The 16,883-nt window shown below is 42.2% G+C and overlaps 1 protein-coding gene across 2 annotated transcripts in view; it reads right to left on the bottom strand.

Annotated features, from left to right (window-relative positions):
* The window catches only part of ZDHHC2 (zinc finger DHHC-type palmitoyltransferase 2), a 49,493-nt gene extending 33,174 nt beyond the window's left edge, over positions 1-16,319 (bottom strand). Inside the window, exon 1 of one of the 2 annotated variants that reach the window (XM_037526299.1) lies at positions 15,823-16,319. In XM_037526299.1, coding sequence (XP_037382196.1) covers positions 15,823-15,949 — 127 coding nt within the window. In that variant the 5' untranslated portion in view covers positions 15,950-16,319. The remainder of the gene's footprint in view (positions 1-15,822) is intronic. The other variant, XM_037526298.2, reaches the window with a different exon arrangement.
* Between the last annotated feature and the right edge of the window lie 564 nt (positions 16,320-16,883).

The raw sequence follows: 16,883 nt of genomic DNA, 5'->3' as shown, positions 1-16,883 counted from the left end.
GCGAGAGCAGCATTAATCCCACCCCAAGTCTCCAGTGTCATCTGCCGGATTAGTCTACTCACATCACATTCTGAAGCTCTGCATCTTAGGACTTCAACTTACAAAGTTGGTGGAATAAATCAATCTCTCAAATAAACTGTAGTTTGAGCAGGGTGAAGCTGGACAAGGGTGAGGGGACGTCATTTGGCTAGGAGAGGGGTGGAGTAAGATGAGAAGAGGTGACAATAAATGAAAGGAAGGGAGCAATTGTTGAATGCTTACTATATGCCACTTATTGTGCTGAATTTTAAAAATATTTATCTTATTTAAGCCTTAGAAAAATTTGTAGGGTAGGTGTTTTAATTTTAAAAGTTGGGAAGACAATCTCACAGAGGTAAAATAACTTCTAATGTTATTCAAGTCATAACATATGGAGCTGGTATCTAAATATAGGTCTGCCTTACCCCCAAAACACTTCAAAGATTCAGGCCTCCCTGGTGGCGCAGGCGGTTGAGCACCGCGCTGTGAAGCTGTCCGCAGTCTCTGCAGTGCTGGTTCGATTCCCGCTGGCCTCGGAGCAACCCACATGGCGCAGCAGACCTCTCCTGTCTCACCCACTGCTCCCCTCAGCAGTGTATTTAGTCAGTCTGCCTGTTCTGTTCCCCGCTCTATCTCTGGTGAATCCTCTCACCCTCCCGTGCATCTGGCCTGTACCCTAGTTCTTGTATAAATAAAATAAATCTAAAAAAAAAAAACAAAACACTTCAAGGATTCCCCATGGCCTTCCAGGGCCCGGGGTATCTGGTGCCCCTGACGGTGTACCGTTTGGCTTTATCAGTCAGCCATCCTCTCCTTCCTTTGGCTGCTCCACATACTGGCCTGCTTCACACTCAATCCACTACTGTCACTTCGGATTAGGGATGCTCTGGAGAGCAGGGTTTTAAGAGTCCTCTTTTTATCATTCTTCCTCCCTAAATCAATTTAAATGTAACCTTAAAACAGGTAATCTCATAAACTTTGGGTGCAAATAATTCAAATACTGGGTCATATTTGAGGGCAGTACTTGGACTTTCCTGAGCTTTTAATTCAAGAACTGGGAAGGGACAGAGGTCTAGCTTCCTAGGACAAGAATGATATGATGACATTGGGAAAATTAGGAGATGGACAGGGATTCCTGGCCTCCTTCGTCAGCAGCAGAAGGAAAGAAACTCTTGATCTAATTCCTGGGGTCTGTGCTGCCCAGATACACAACTCAGCTACACCTATCCAGCACAGAAACTGACAATGAAGAGAACGAGAACATAAATTCATCCTGGAATGGTAATTTGTAGTATTTATGGTGATAAAATCTTTTTTTTCCCTAAGATTTATTTTATGCATACAAGAGCTGGGGTGCAGGCCAGAGATGTGGAGGTGTGAGAGGATTCACCAGAGACAGAGTGGGGAACAGAACAGGCAATTGTACTGAAATACACTGCTGAGGGGAGCAGCAGGCAAGATAGGAGAGGTCTGCTGTGCCATATGGGTCAGCTCCCTGACTGGGGATCAAACTCATACTACAGTGGCTGCTGATAGCTTCATAGTGCTGAGACTTAACCCCTTGTGCCACCAGGGAGGCCTGTTAACAAAATCTTCAAGTTAGAAATATTTCTCTCAACATACTTCTTGGCAACTTGACCAAACTATTGCTCTAAATATCCAATTAGGTCTACTCTATGGAAAAACTAAAGAACAGAACAGAGGCCTCCCGGTGGTGCAGGGGTTAAGTCTCAGCACTACCAAGCTATCGCCAGCCACTGCAGCATGTGTTTGATCTCCAGGCAGGGAGTTACCCACATGGTGCAGCAGACCTCTTCTGTCTCACCTGCTGCTCCCCTCAGCAGTGTATTTGTACATCTGCCTGTTCTGCTCCCCACTCTGTCTCTGGTAAATCCTCTCACCCCCCACACTTCTGGCTTACACCCCCGTTTTTGTATGCATAAATAAATTAAATCTTAAAAAAAATAAATAAAACTAAAGACCGGAATATGCGTACTGAATGTTTGTGCGCATCGCACCAAAAGGTCTTTCAATTATCTGCTTTGAAAGGGGAATAAAGACTGCTTCACAATTATGGCCTTGAAAAATTAATTGCTTTCCCTATGACAATAGGAAAGGCAATTTATGAATCATTGACTGTACTAAGCAGTGCACTTAAATAAGGAATTCTGACTTCAGGTTGGTCCCTGCTCAGTGTCCTTATTTCAAAGCTTACTTAATGGAACCCTATCATCCCTCTGTCTGAAATTAAAATAACGAGATTCCAAATGCCAGCAAGTTTTGCACATTCCAGTATAGGTGTTTTACTTATCCTGATTATTATTTTTTTTAAAGATTTGTTTATTTACACAAAAACTGTGTATAGGTCAGAGGCGCAGGAGGTTGAGAGAATTCACCAGAGACAGAGCAGGGAGCAGAACAGGCAGATGGTCCAAAGATACTGCTGAGAAGAGCAGAGGGCAAGGCAGGAGAGGTCTGCCGCACCATGTGGGAATCCCCCTGGCCTGCCGGGAATCAAACCCACACTGAAGAGGCTGAAGACAGCTTAACAGTATGGCGTTCAACACGCTGTGCCACCAGGGAGGCCCCTTATCCTGATTATTACATAGAGTTGCTTGGGCCCTCCCTTTTCCACACACAGCTGCAATTCAACTCAAGTTCCTAATTCCCAGATCTTCTCAAATCCAACCCGTCTTCCTTTCCAATTTCAGATACCTTTTTTGGGGTTGGGCTTGCGAGACCACGACTGATTCCTCTACGCCATGCAAAACTATGGTGGGCACCACACCTGGTATTGCCAGGTTCCCATGTAATGGTTGACTACCATGGAGAGAAGATAAAGTAGGGATTTTAGATCTTGAAAACATCCCCCTTGTTAGTCAGAAACAAAATTTTAAAATTAGAAGGGTCTTAAGGACTATCTTGCCCACTTAAGTACCCATCTTTCTTATATATGTGTATACATATTTACTAGTAACAAAGATTCTACTTATATTTTGGCTAATTCAACATTTTAAAAAAAATATAGAAGATGAGTTGGAAACAAATTTTTGTACTATGTTTTTTAATTTTATTACAGCAATCGCTCATTATCTCATATATTCCTCAGAATTATCACAGAGGACAATAGAGTATTTTTTTCACTACCAAATATTAGCTGTCTGATTTATTAAGTAGAAAAATTAATACTTCTTATTTGCTTTTCCAAGGAAACAGACAATCTTTTAAAATAACCTCCCAGGGTTAGCAATTACATTTCAAGTACTACATGATGGGAATACAAATAACAGCACAAATAACACATTTAAAAATTAAACCACTATTTCTGGGTTCATATATATTATTTGACACTTATGGAGTACTTTACAACTCTACAGAGAAAGGAAGGGTACAAAACTCTAATTCCAACCTTCGTGTTTATGGTGCTCATCAGAATAGAATTTACAGAGGCACACTTGAAGGAATGAATTATAAGGCTTCAAACAACACTAGCACCAGTAATAATTACTGCAGGACAGGGTTGGGCTGCAATATCTATTAAAACATGCAAAAGTATCAAGCTAGTTGCTGGCTTGCGCTGCAGTACTGAGTAACTGGAAAGCACTATTTTTTTTGTAACTCATTGCTTTATAAAGTTACCATACACCATCTTTCTTTGATCTCAGCTTGAATGACAGTATGCCTGTTCCTTATTTGCAGCAAATCATACTCTTGCCTTACTTTGCATGTATCTATAGCACTAGCACATTCTACCTGTCAGTAATTGCAGTAATAGTATGCATATTCAGTTGCAGCAAAAGCAAATTTGATATAATCATAAGCTGACAGCTTGCAAATGAAAGATTTGCATTATTACTGTGGTAAGACAGCATATTATAATAATGCAATATAACACAAATAAAGTCTTACTATGTATTAGGTGTATTCATTAATGTACAATGGAAGATCGAAAAGATTGTGCAAGGAATTAAAAAGATAGTCATCAATATTTGGACAGAGTCCCTCTGCTTATTATGAGCTGCAGCTCATGTATTCTGCCTGGATGTTTCCTCCAGTTAAATGTCATCTTTGCTTTCTGTTCCTAATGCCACTTTCAGTCACCCTAGCAATATAAATACCTTGCTATTCATTCATGACTTGTGTTCAGTCCTTGGCTGTGGTGAAGGATGAAGTCATGATTAATTCCCTGCGTCACTGATGCCCTTGAAGACAGGTTGTTTCCCTACCCCCCACTTTTCTCTACCAGCTCCAGTTTATGTGGGGTATGTGCCATTTACACTTTCCAACATATTGTTCTTTAAAAAGATAAAATTTTTAGCAGTTAGCATTAGTGCTCTGGTAACTAAAAAAACTATTGTTGAATTTTATGCTCGGTAAGCCAGCAGTTCTCACCTTTTCTGCCCTGGGCATGCCTGATGGCCAGCATTCTCATGAGGAACACTCTCCCTATAATGACAACTGCCTCAAGGGGTAATAGGGGATTATTCACAATTCACAATTCCCTTCCATCAATTTATGCTAAACCTTAAAAGTTCAGGTAGTTAAAAGCTATTGCAGTGACACTGCTATCTCCAAAACCCTTCAAATTTGGACATTTTTACATGTCCAAATATAATGGAATCATAAACCACCTGCTCTAGGAAAACAGTATGGAAGTTCTCCAAAAAAGTAAACAGAATTACCATATAACCCAAAAACTCCACTTGTGGGCATATACTCAAGAGAATTAAAGTCAAGAACTCAGGTATCTGTACACAATGTTCATAGAACCATTCTTCACAATAAGCAAAAGGTGGAAATAATACAAATGTTCACCAACTAATGAAGGGACAAACAAACAATAAGATTACTGATACTTAGAGGAAGAAGAAAGTTCTGACACATGCTACTACATGGATGTACCTTTAAGACATCATGCACGTGAAGTAATACTCACAAAAGGACAAACATATGATTCCAATTATACAAGGACCTAGAAGGCTCAAGTTCATAGAAAGAAAACAGAATAGCAGTTGTGGAGACTGAGGGGAAGGGGAGAATGGGGAGTTGTTTAATCCGGAGATGAAAAAGTGCTGCAGGGGGCACTATTTACAATAGCTAAGCTTTGGAAATAACCCAAATGCCCCAAAACAGATGACTGGATCAAGAAGATGTGGAACATATACACCATGGAGTATTACTCAGCAATCAAAAAAGATAAACACATGCAATTTGCAGCAACATGGATGGCGCTGGGAGGGATCATGCTCAGCGAAATAAGCCAGAAAGAAAAAGAAAAATACCGGATGGTCTCACTCATAGCAGGAATCTGGAAAACCTAAATAAGGGACCAGGAAAAAGAATAACTATAAGAAAGAAAAAATCAAAATCAACAAACAACTATGAACCTGAGACACACAATGGGGTGGGTGGGGAAAGAAGGGATGGGGTCAAAATAAGGGGTTTGCAATTGTATGGGGAATATAAAAATAAAATTAAAAAATATTTAAAAAAAAAGAAATTGTAAAAAAAAAAAGTGCTGCAGGGGGATGTTGGTGATTGCCATACGTTATGAATGTGCTTATTGCCACTGAATTGTACACTTAAATGTGGTTTAAAATAGTAAATTTTTATGTTATGTATAGTTTATCACAAAATCTTTAAATCTTTGTGTGTGTTAAATCACAGAGTCCCTTCTCAAACCACAAATTAAGTTAGTTTCTAACTTTTGCTAAGGTTTTTTTTTCTCGCCTCTCCTTATTTCCACAATGAACGGGGGTTTTGTTGCTTAAACTTTTCAAGAGAGTATCCCATAGAGAAAAACAAAGTTTTACTAAGATGTAAATGTCTAGTTAGGCATTTCTGCTGAAGTAGTTCATTCATGAGTCTTCCCAGATTCTCAGTGCCTTAGACTTAGAAGAATGCCTTGGCAAAATCACAAATTCCACTCCTCCTTGACCTTTCTCAGTCAATAGGAAATATATGAAAGAAACACTGAATTTAAAATCCAGGGAGCTTTGAATATTAGCATCATACATGTACCTGTCTCAGACTGATCAACTTTAAATCTAAGTTAAATTATGTTCAGTATACTCTATTTAAGAAGTCTGGGAAGAGGAAAGAGAGAGTTGGAACTCTTGGAAATTTGTTCTTTTTTAAATCTAAAATGGGTACAAATTTCGACACTATAAAGGGAGATTTTAGTTCTCAGAAAATTATTACAATGCAATGCTGGTTAAGTGGGAGTACATCCCACAAGTGCACTTATTTTTTTTAGTGATTATTTTACATCAGGGCAAATATTCATTCTAAAATCATTCTTAACTATTTTTAAATTTTCAAATGTGTTCTACAATTAATTTTATCATCTAAATCCTTACTACAGATGAATACATTTCATCATCTATAGAGGAAAAAAAGAAGGCATTCTATTTTTATATTTGAGTTAGGGCTCAGCATATAAATTTTGAGGAGCTACCATTCAGCCCATGATCATTTGAAACCATAAAAACATTACAAACTTATGAACATCTGAGAAATCAAATAATAAAAAGGAAGTATAATTCCGTCCTAAAAGATTTGTTTTTTGATGCTTGAAATGTCTACTGTGCTCCCAAAAGACTCAATTAAACAAGTTCAGTTGGCATTCACTCACACATTCATTTAATAAAACCATGTATGGAATGCTACTATGCACCGTCCTCTGTATCAGGGCCACCATGGCTGCAGTGGTAACCGGACATAGTTAATGCTGTCATGGAATTGTCTATAGATTATCTCTGAAAATAAAAGGTTAAGCATGCTTAATAAACACTTTTTACTTTGGATTGAATTAATTCAGATAGCCCAACAATTTACACATGTGTTTGTTTTGTTAAGCTGATTGTTAAAAAGAAACCACAGGGCCTCCCTGGTGGCGATGGCGCAGCGGGTTGAGCACAAAGCTGTAGAGCTGTCCTCAGCCTCTGCAGCAGAGGTTCGATTCCCAGCTGGCCACAGAACTACCCACATGGTGCGGCAGACCTCTCCTGTCTCACCTGCTGCTCCCCTCAGCATTGTATTTCAGTGGATCCACCTGTTCTGCTCCCCACTCTGTCTCTGGTGAATCCTCTCACCCTCCCGCATCTCTGGCCTATACCCCAGCACTTGCATAAATAAATAAATCTTTTTAAAAAATAGTTTATAAAAAAAAAACCAACCACAGTCCAAAAATGAAGTCACCTGTGGTAACCATCAAGACTTTAACACTTACTCTAATTGCAGATATAAACTCCCCCAGGAATGTAGTCTTAATGGATCAGTATGGAATTTTCTGGTCAGCACCAAAGGAGTAATATTTTCTCTTAGGAAGATGAGAGATCCGTCATATTGACTCCTTTCTTTCCCCAGAGTACTTCTATCAGAGTTGACTCCTTCATCCTCTATACTTCAGCCCCCACCTCTCCACCCCCACAACCCCAGGCTCCAGGACATGCTCTTTTCTTCCATACAACCAGTTGCTTCTCAGTTTTCTTTGCTGGTTCTTTGCAAGCTCTTCTCATGAACTCTCAGTGTTGGTCATCTTTAGTTCTCATCTCTGCTCAGTTTACATGCACATCCTTGATTATGCCAATGCTCTATTGTTAAGTTGTTAAATCCATTTATAAAATGCATTTAATATAGCATTAAAATATGCTATAATTAAAGTCTTGATTAAGTCAAACTGGTCCCTACCCTCTATCCTGTCACATTAACTGACCTCCCTGGCAATGCCCTGGATAATCACTAGTCATAATTAAGTACTGGGTCTTTCTTTCTTCCTAAAACATGTCATATGGAGTTGCTTATATAGTAATAAATTTGATCACAAATTAGCTCCTGCAATTTGGAGCAGGCTTATTATGCTTTCAGTCTGAGGCTCATCACTCAACATCAGCTGTTCTGGAGCAAGCTGTTTTTCCCACTAAGTACTCCCAATGTGAGTAATATGAGTATCATAGATATTGGATTTTATTTTATTTTATTTATTTATTTGTTTGTTTGTTTGTTTGTTTATACATGCACTGGGTACAGTCAGAAGCACGGGAGGGTGAGAGAATTCACCAGAGCCAGAGCGGGGAGCAGAGCAGGCAGAAGGACCGAAGTACACTGCTGAGGGGAGCAGCGGGCGGCAGGAGAGGTCTGCGCGCCATGTGGGACCCTCCTCCGTTGGCCGGGGAGCAGCCGGGGATCGAACCAGCGCCGTAGAGGCCACGGGCAGCTTCGCAACCCAGAGCTCAACCGCTGCGCCACCGGCGAGGCCCGATATTGGATTTTAAATCACACCATCTCTCACAGTCCTACAAATTTGGTAAAAAGCCATTCTTCGAACTCAGCCACATACCCCTTTGAAATGATCTTTGGGTCCCCACAAAGATCAGGGACACAATCTAGGGTGAATTGTAAGTTAGTTTATTCTAAACATACCCAAATTTGGTTTCCCAAATTTTACTCTGAATTGTAACCAAATAAATCTATAAAATTCATGGAAATGCATGACATGCTTTTTACATGAAATTATAGCTACTATAAAATGATCATGAAGATAAGTAAGCTATCCTGAAAATAGTGTATTCTTTGGATATTTGACTTGAAAGGATATAGAAAAAAATGTTTTGTGAAAAACTGTTAGTAGCTTCTCTTGTTAGTGCATGCCTTTGGACTATTCTGCTTCTCCAGGTTGGCAATTAATTAAATGATAGCAGGAATGCTTAACTCACATTTCACATGAGGATAAATTTCAGGATACCATGGAGAAATACGGGCCAGGAAATAAAACTCAGTCATCCATACAAATATTTTTTTCATTTGTATTAAAAATGTAAACACCTCCCAAATAAGCAAGGATTTTGTAACATTTCAGACACAGATACTTATAATTGAAAAGTTACAGTCAGATGAAAAGTCAAATAAGGAAAAATGCAACATAAATGTTTCACCCTGTGATACTATAATTTTGAGAGGAAAATTTCAAGCTATCATAGCTTGTTACTTTACTGCTAACATTTCTACCTTATGTTTTTTAAGAAATCAGGGCATACAGTTCCGCCTGGATACCTTCACCTCCACCCTCTGCCCTGCAAATTCACTTTTACACATTATAATAAAATTACCCTTGAAGAAATTAGAAAACTGCTTCAACAGTTTTGAATGAACTAATGAACTATTAAGAAAATTAATTCAATTTTGTCATACTTTCATTATTAATTCTCTACCTCAATGGCAATAAAATCATAGTATTCCACATAATATTATGACTGTCTTTGTAAATGATCTTTGGAAAACTATATTCCCAACAGAGAGCATTAAGGATCTATGCTACATTTTAATCTATCATTTTTCAGGTTAGAAATGAAAATATTTCTAGTCATTATAAGCAGTGTTGGAATCTCAAGGGACCCTTGAACTCACCACTTCCTTCAGGGAAAAAAGGTTGAGAAATTTGATACAGCTTTTCAGATACATGAAATCAGCAGTATAAATTACAAAATGTAAGTCATGGTTCCATTTTTCTGAGAAGAAAAACCACAACTATTTCATCAAGACAAAAAATAAAAACAAACAAGAGAAAACAATCAATGAGTATCTTCTCATTGAGAACTTGTCATCCATCCTCATCTCTGGAACATTTGGCTTTGCTTTTTTTTTTTTTTTTTCTTTCTTTCTTTAGTCTATCTTTCTGGCACTTCTTTCTGCCAATAAAGCCAAAATAACAAAACACCTGCTCTTGCTAAACCCTGGGATGTGGGTGCAACCACCTCCTCTCAGCCAGCTGGATGTTCCGAATGAGCCTTTGACACTGGAACCATCTTCATAAAGTCTGGGGGAGCAGGGATGGCTTCAGGCCTTTGATAACCAGTCACCAGGCATTAGCTCCTTCAAACAGCCATTCCTCCTGAATAATATCAGCTCTGCTTCATCTTTGCTTGGTTTCTGCCTGTTTTCTAAGCTAGGTCCTCCAGCTTCCAGGGATTCGATAGGCTGTATTCATGAGGTTCTCTGCCCCCACTCCCTCAGTTTCACCCTCCAAGTCACACACCCTGAGCTGCCAACATCAAGGAAGAAGTGAGGGAGCTGAAATGCCACCTGTTTTGCAACAAGGGCAGAAACTGCTAGTCATAATTTTATCCTAGTAAGTTTATATGTGGTAAGATTCATATTATGATGAGGAAATTATTACTCCGTAAGGGCGCTCTATCAGTTCTTTTTTACCTGCTCCTTTGATTATTCTTTTATCTTGGCCCGCCAAGCAATTCACAGGCTACTCAGAATGGGTGTTTCCTTTTCTATTTCTTGCTTTTCTTTCTGCTGTGGGTGTAGCATTCTGAAAAGTATTCCTTTCCTCATGCCCAAGCCAGCTTGACAAGACACTAAGAAGCTCAGGGAGTTTTTTTTCCCCCAAGCAGCAAGTTTTTTCTTAGCTATTAGGAAAAGATTTCTATTAGGCTCTGCTCTAAATCATTTCTGTGGGCAAAAGTGCCTGGCATGTAACAAAGGTTCAATAAATGCTTATGAATGCTACTCAATCCCTTCCAAAGCTGACCTTCTTCTAATCTTATGGAAACACCTTCTATAGAGACAATTAATTATCTTGATTTAAAAAACTATTCCTTCAGCTTCCATTTAATTACTGGAAAAACTTGATCAAGTATTTAATGGCAAAGATGACATTCTCAGTAAGCACTTGAGAGCAAACTTTCTAAAACTGTAGTTAAATTGAGCTTTGACTGCTGGATTCTATTCTCTCACTTATTTACATTATATAATTGCATATCTTCAAATTAAAAATGGATGGGATAGACTTAATAAAAATCACAATGAAACCAATTCATTCAACAATTACAGAGCACCTGTACATGCTAAGCATTCTGATAATTGCTTTGTTAATGGTATCTCTAATAGGACATATTAGCAAACAGTAACGCTGCATTTTTCAATACATCAAGAGAAAAATAATTCTCTGAAACACTAAATGGAAGCAAAAAAGCACAAGGCAGAGTCTTATTATCTCTTACTTTACCAGGGACCATTTACACTAAAGGCAAAGGGCAGCATAAAGAATTTGGAGTATATCATATTTTATTTTGAATATTTGAATTTTTAGATTTGAAGACATGATTTTAATCCCTCTATTCACATTTCAAATCTTCAAATTATGATATCAAGAAGTCACAAAACAAGAAATAATTTCTGAGTTAGACACTGCAAGTTTTACAGTCATCAGTTTTCTATAGATGAGCCTTCTATCTCATTTAACACTAGTTCAATAATTCTAGATAGTAACACTTGTATTCCCAAGGTCACCTGTGTTGTTTTTTTTTCTAAAAAAGCTTTAATGTGTTACCTAATTTTTTAAATGATAGTTTACCAAAAAGCAAGTACACATTTCTTTCACTGTGTGACTCAAACTCATTTCATGACGGAAGGCAAATTAGAATCCCATTCAGTCTCCATACTTGAGCTTGCAATGGGCTTAAATTAATGGGAGGTCAGAGTTTTACAGTGTTCAAGTACAGGTTTCATATATCTTATTGCTAAGAATGTTTGTTTAAAAGAAGGAAAATATGACTATATATCTCCCAAACTGATATCTAAGAATGTAGATTAATTCACTTAATTATTGAACATCATCAATATAATCACTGTGGAATATAAGAGGATACAGTCATTTTTGAAATATGTATTAATATAAACTGTCAAGCCCCAATACTCTAATTGGCTAACATCTAACATATTCCAAGGATAAGCAAACTACTGCTGAAAGGTCAAGTTCAGGCCCTCCAACTTTTTCTAAATAAAGCTTTAATGAAACACAGTCATGCCCATTTGTTACAGTACTGTCTAAGGCTGTTTTGTGCTACAATAGCAGATTTAAGCAGATACCATAGAGCCTGCAAAGCCAAAGGTACTTAGTTTACTATCTGGCCCAAACTAGAGATTCTTCTAAAGCTATGAAATCATTACGTGGAGACTGCGGGTTCACTCTGTTCAGAGTTATGTTAACTCTAATTAAACAAGAAAGTTTAAGAGACTTGCTAAATACATCTTTATTAGTTTAAAGAGATTTGGTGTTGGGTTCGGAGGAAAAGGAAGACATTTTAACATTTGCACAACTGCTGAAGTCGTAGCCAGCAATTTCACTGGGTAATCTGGAGAAAGGATGTAGCACTTATACTAACTCAGGAACATGTAGCTTCAAATGGTCGAAGGGGTTGGCCTAGGTCATCTCCAAACTTTTCAATCTTCATATTGCTTAAAATGACTTAAGTAATTAGCAAATTCAGAAGTGTATGAATATACAAATTAATAGCAAATGTATCCTAGCCCAGCCTAAGGTGAGAGAAGGGAAGTAAAACATGTTAGAAAGATGAAAGCCAAAATGGTTGAACAAGGGTATTTCTTGTACTATCATTCTTGAAACTTTGCCCATTTGAAGTTTTAACAAAAGGTAGGAAAAGTTTTAAATTTTTAATTATTAGCACTGAAAAGGAAAAATCTGTTATTCTCTTCAACAAGCAACAGACACCACAATAACTCTTGTAAAGGACTGTAAAACATGAATGTGTCTAGTGTATTCACTGATTCAAGCATGCCCAGAGCCAGCAAGACTACCCTTACTGCAACTCTGTACCAGCAAGCACGACCTTACCAATTTTACCCTTTGCATTTGTCTTACTTTATGGAAAATGAGAGACAAAAGAAGCTAGGAAAAGAGAGAAGGAAAGAGGGGAAGAAATATGAAGAAGAGCCTACTTAATCAACAAACTAGATAAACATGTTCTGAATGATCACAAGGACTAGCATTCCTATTTTATCTTTTCTTTCGTGGTATAGAAAGGAATCTTGACTCTCATACAATAGCTGTACAGCCCATATATTTTATAGATGCACATATTCCAAAAAGATGAGTTTATTTTTGTAAGATACAAACACTAAGCAAACATTATGCTAAGAGAAAAAGTGCCTAGAGAGCCACACACATCCATGTTGTTAAATATAGAAACTAACTGTAATGAGAATCATTATCGCCAGTTTCCAAGGATACCAGGATAAGCACTACTCCTAAATTGCAGTTCATTCAGCAAAGGGCACAGAGTAATTTATATTCAGGGTCATACCCAGCCGACAGCAGATGTAGGAGGACGACCAGGGTAAATCACCCTGTTTGTTCTATTCTACTTGTTACCTGCTCCAGGTCCCAGCCCCCGACCTTCACCCTCCACCTTCCACTCCCAGTCCTGGCCACTGATCTAAAGGTGAAATTTGGTAAATCTGATTTTAAGCAGTAACTTCCAAGAGAAAAATAATCCACAAAGGTTAGTCTGAGGTTAATGCAGGGTGGGGGTACAGGGGAGTGGAGAAGTGGGGAAGGAAGTTTGGCATTCCCATTTGCTTTGCTTGTGAAAAGGAGAGAATGCTGTCCTTGTGTGTCTGTCACACTAGTCGCCATTTTTCCCCAGTACCCATAAAGGAACTGTATAATTAATTCCAACTTCACACCTAACCAAAGCTATCCAAGCTTTTAGAGCCTACCATTCTTAAAGTGCAATTATTTGTAGAATCAAATTCATTTTCAACTTGTTCTCTCTTCTAGACTCTTTGTTTCTATAGCAATAAAAATATGAAAACTACTTTCTGACAACCTCTGAGGCAGCGTTGCCTCTGAATCATTTATTTGTTTATTCCAGACCATTTATTGACTGCTTTCAACATGATGGATATTGTGCCGGGCCAAGTAGGCAGTGGCAATAAGGGATATGAAACTTCACTTTCGAACACCAGGTAAAAATATCAATAACAGGTCATGTCACTTAGGCATTCTCTCTCTTAGTCAAATTTTTAATTATTAAAATAGTGATGCGGATTTCATGGGTAGGTTAGGTTTATCTTAAACTTGAAGAAAGTAAGTATAAAAACATGATCCAGATAAAACAGCCATTTTCCATTTTTACCTCCCCCCTCACCTGTCCACCCTATCCACAGAGGCCCTCAGCTAGAGACAGAGGTACTTATAAGGGATGAAAAGCTCTTCCTGCCTTCACATGCTTCCTTCTGATGGTCGTGAGACACCGCATCAGGCTAAGCATCTTAGTTTAATGTGATAATATGGGAGAATAAGCTGCTTGTTTTGGTAGTCAAGAAGTCTTATAGCCTCCTTTTGCAACAGTACATTAAGTGAAACTATTGCCTGATTTTAAGAGGGTAAAGAAATGAGACACAACAAAGGTTCTAATAGTTATGTAACATATAAGGTATATCTGAACAAGGCAAGCTTTCTTAGTATTTATTATTAACAATTAATACAAATCACCTTTCTGAAAACTTTTTCTCCATACCATTTAGAATATCACATGTTGACAGGCACTGTCCGAAAGATTTCAATACAACCAATCCTATTTTAAAAACAGACTCACTTCACTTGTACTGAAATGTTATCTCTAAATTCAATAAAAAGTAACAATAGCAAATGTTAAAACCATTCGAAATGGGAAGCTAGTGTGAGTTCTCTTAAAAGTATATTTTAATGAAAAGCACTTATTTTGGTATATTATTCTGACTCCTAATATTTCTCACAGGGGACAACAATTTAAGGTTAGATGGTTTTAGACCAGATTGTGTGTCTGAATCTTGAAGCTCTGAAAAATGCTTAAGTTGAGAAAATTCAACTAAACAGGCCACTATTTCACCTTCTCTTTGTCCCACCCAAGGCTAGTGCCTGGCAGGGGAAAAACTAACCCCTTTCTTAGGTGGAACAGTAAACACCAAACACAAGCACCCATCACTAGCAGAAAGGTGGCTCATCGTTTCTGATAACACTGATTAGCTTTCACAATACCTTTGAAGATAAACGCCTGCTTACAGCAAGGGGCACTATTATATTCTCTAATAGTGCATAATCAACTTTTTTTTTGGGGGGGAGGGGGTAAGCTTTCAGCATTGGAAGTATCCTACCCACCAGTTCAGGACGCTAAAACCTGGACTTAAGCCACTTGGCACTCTGGATGAAAAACCTCGGATGGTCATCTCTGCCCCTCCACCCTCGCCCCCATTGTTTTAATACCTAAATTATGGCCCTGCGGATTGCACAGGTCTTGGAAAACACTTTCTAGTAGCTCACCCCTCCCCCACCTCCCTTTAACTAGAAAGTGTCCAACTGGCAATCCTCAAATTATAAAGGCAGCAAAAAGGCTCCTGCGCGCTGTCACACATTTTTAAAAAGTGGATTAAAGACAACCAGGAAAGGAGATCCCGGCCCCCGGGGACCACGGCCACCACCCCCAGCGCGGGGCTGGCGCAGCGCCGCTCCCGGGCCCGGCGTGGAGCCCTCCAGCCTCCAGCGCAGCCGTCCGGGCCTCCGGGCCGCGCGGGGGCTCGGGCAGCGCAGACCCGGCGCTCCCCGGCGCTCCGGCCGAGGTAGGGGGTGTGGTTGGGGCGGCGGCGACTAGCCCACGGCGGAGAGGGTGTCTCGGCCGCGAGCGCGCGCGCGTGTGCTGAAGGGGGGCGACTTGGGGGGGGGTGTCACCGTAGCCCAGAGTTGCGGGGGGCAGGCAGGGGCAGTGCGCGCGCCAGGAGTGCCCGAGGCTGCTTTCGGCCGCGGAGACGCCGCGGGCTGGCAGCGTCCGGGGGCGCGAGGAGGGCGCGAGGGGGCGCGAGGGGGCGCGAGGGGGCGCGAGGGGGTCTCCGGGCGGGGCGGGAGGGCGCGCGCGGCGTGCGCCCCGGGTCCGCGCGTCCCGGGACGGCCGGCGGGGGCCCCCGCGGGGTGGGCGAGGCGGAGGCCGGCGGGCGCGCGCCCCGGCGGGCACTCACCTATGCACAGCTGGATGGCGTAGGCGTAGTAGGACCAGCCGAGCAGGAGGCTGATGAACACCACCGGGATCCAGTACAGCACCCGCCGGCACCGCCGCCTGACGCTGCCCGGGCCCGAGGGCGCCATCTTCCAGCCGCAGCCACCTGCCCAGCCCCGCCGCCGCCGCCGCCCGCGGGCCTGGCTCCGGGGCGGGCTGGCCGCGCCCGGCACCCCCGGCGGGACGGGCCCGGGGGCGGCGGCCGGTCTCGCTGCGGCCACTGCCGCCGCCGTGGCGCTAAGTCCCCATCCCGCCGCCCCGAGTCAGCGCCGCGGACCCCGGCTCCGGCCCGTGGAGGCGGCGTCTGCGAGAGGAGGGCGCGGAGGAGGACCGCGAGGAGGACGGCGAGGGGGAGGCGGGAGCCTCCGCCCCGCCTCCGCCCGGTCCCCCCCTTCACCCCTTGTCAGCCCCGGCCGCCTCCCCCGCGCGGCCCGCCGCGCCCTCCCGCGGGCTTTGGGGAATCTGGGGGGGTCTCGGGTGCGCCCCGGGGCCCCGCGCGCCCTCGCTGCCGGGCACCTCAGGGGCACCCGAGGTGGGAGTCGAGGTGCCCACCTGGAGCCTCTGCCTCCCGGGTTGGCCCTGGATTCTGGGTCAACCCGGGGAGGCGGGGGGCACAGGGCCGTCGGCTGCGCTCTCTCGGGGTGTCGGGTCTGGGGCATGGGCGGCCGGTTGGGGAGCTGGAGCCGCCGCACTTTGGCGGAGATGCGCGGGGGAGGGGAGGTGCCCGGGAGCGCCCCGCCGCGGGTCTAGGGCGGGGGGCGCCCTCCCCGGCCCCGGGCGAGGCCCTGCTAGAAAGTGTGGGCGCCCAGGCCACGGTCGTGTCCCCGACTTGGAAAATTCTCGCTTGGACTTGTAGGTCGCGATAAACAGGCGGAGGGCGGCTGCGGGGCGAGCTCTCCAGACCCGTGGGACTGTGCTTGGGCAGGGAAGGTGCTGACTTTACGCTAAGGACTTTGGGGGTGGTGGGGAGGGGGTGGGGGCGAGGGGGGCGCGAGAATGCACCGCCCGAGGGGTGTGGAAGCT

Source organism: Talpa occidentalis, unplaced genomic scaffold, assembly GCF_014898055.3.
Source record: "Talpa occidentalis isolate TD23 unplaced genomic scaffold, MPIMG_talOcc4v2.1 talOcc4.4, whole genome shotgun sequence".
In the NCBI taxonomy this organism is placed as follows: Eukaryota; Metazoa; Chordata; class Mammalia; order Eulipotyphla; family Talpidae; genus Talpa; species Talpa occidentalis.
Note: the sequence above shows the minus strand (reverse complement) of the source record. Positions and strands in the feature narration are given on the sequence as shown.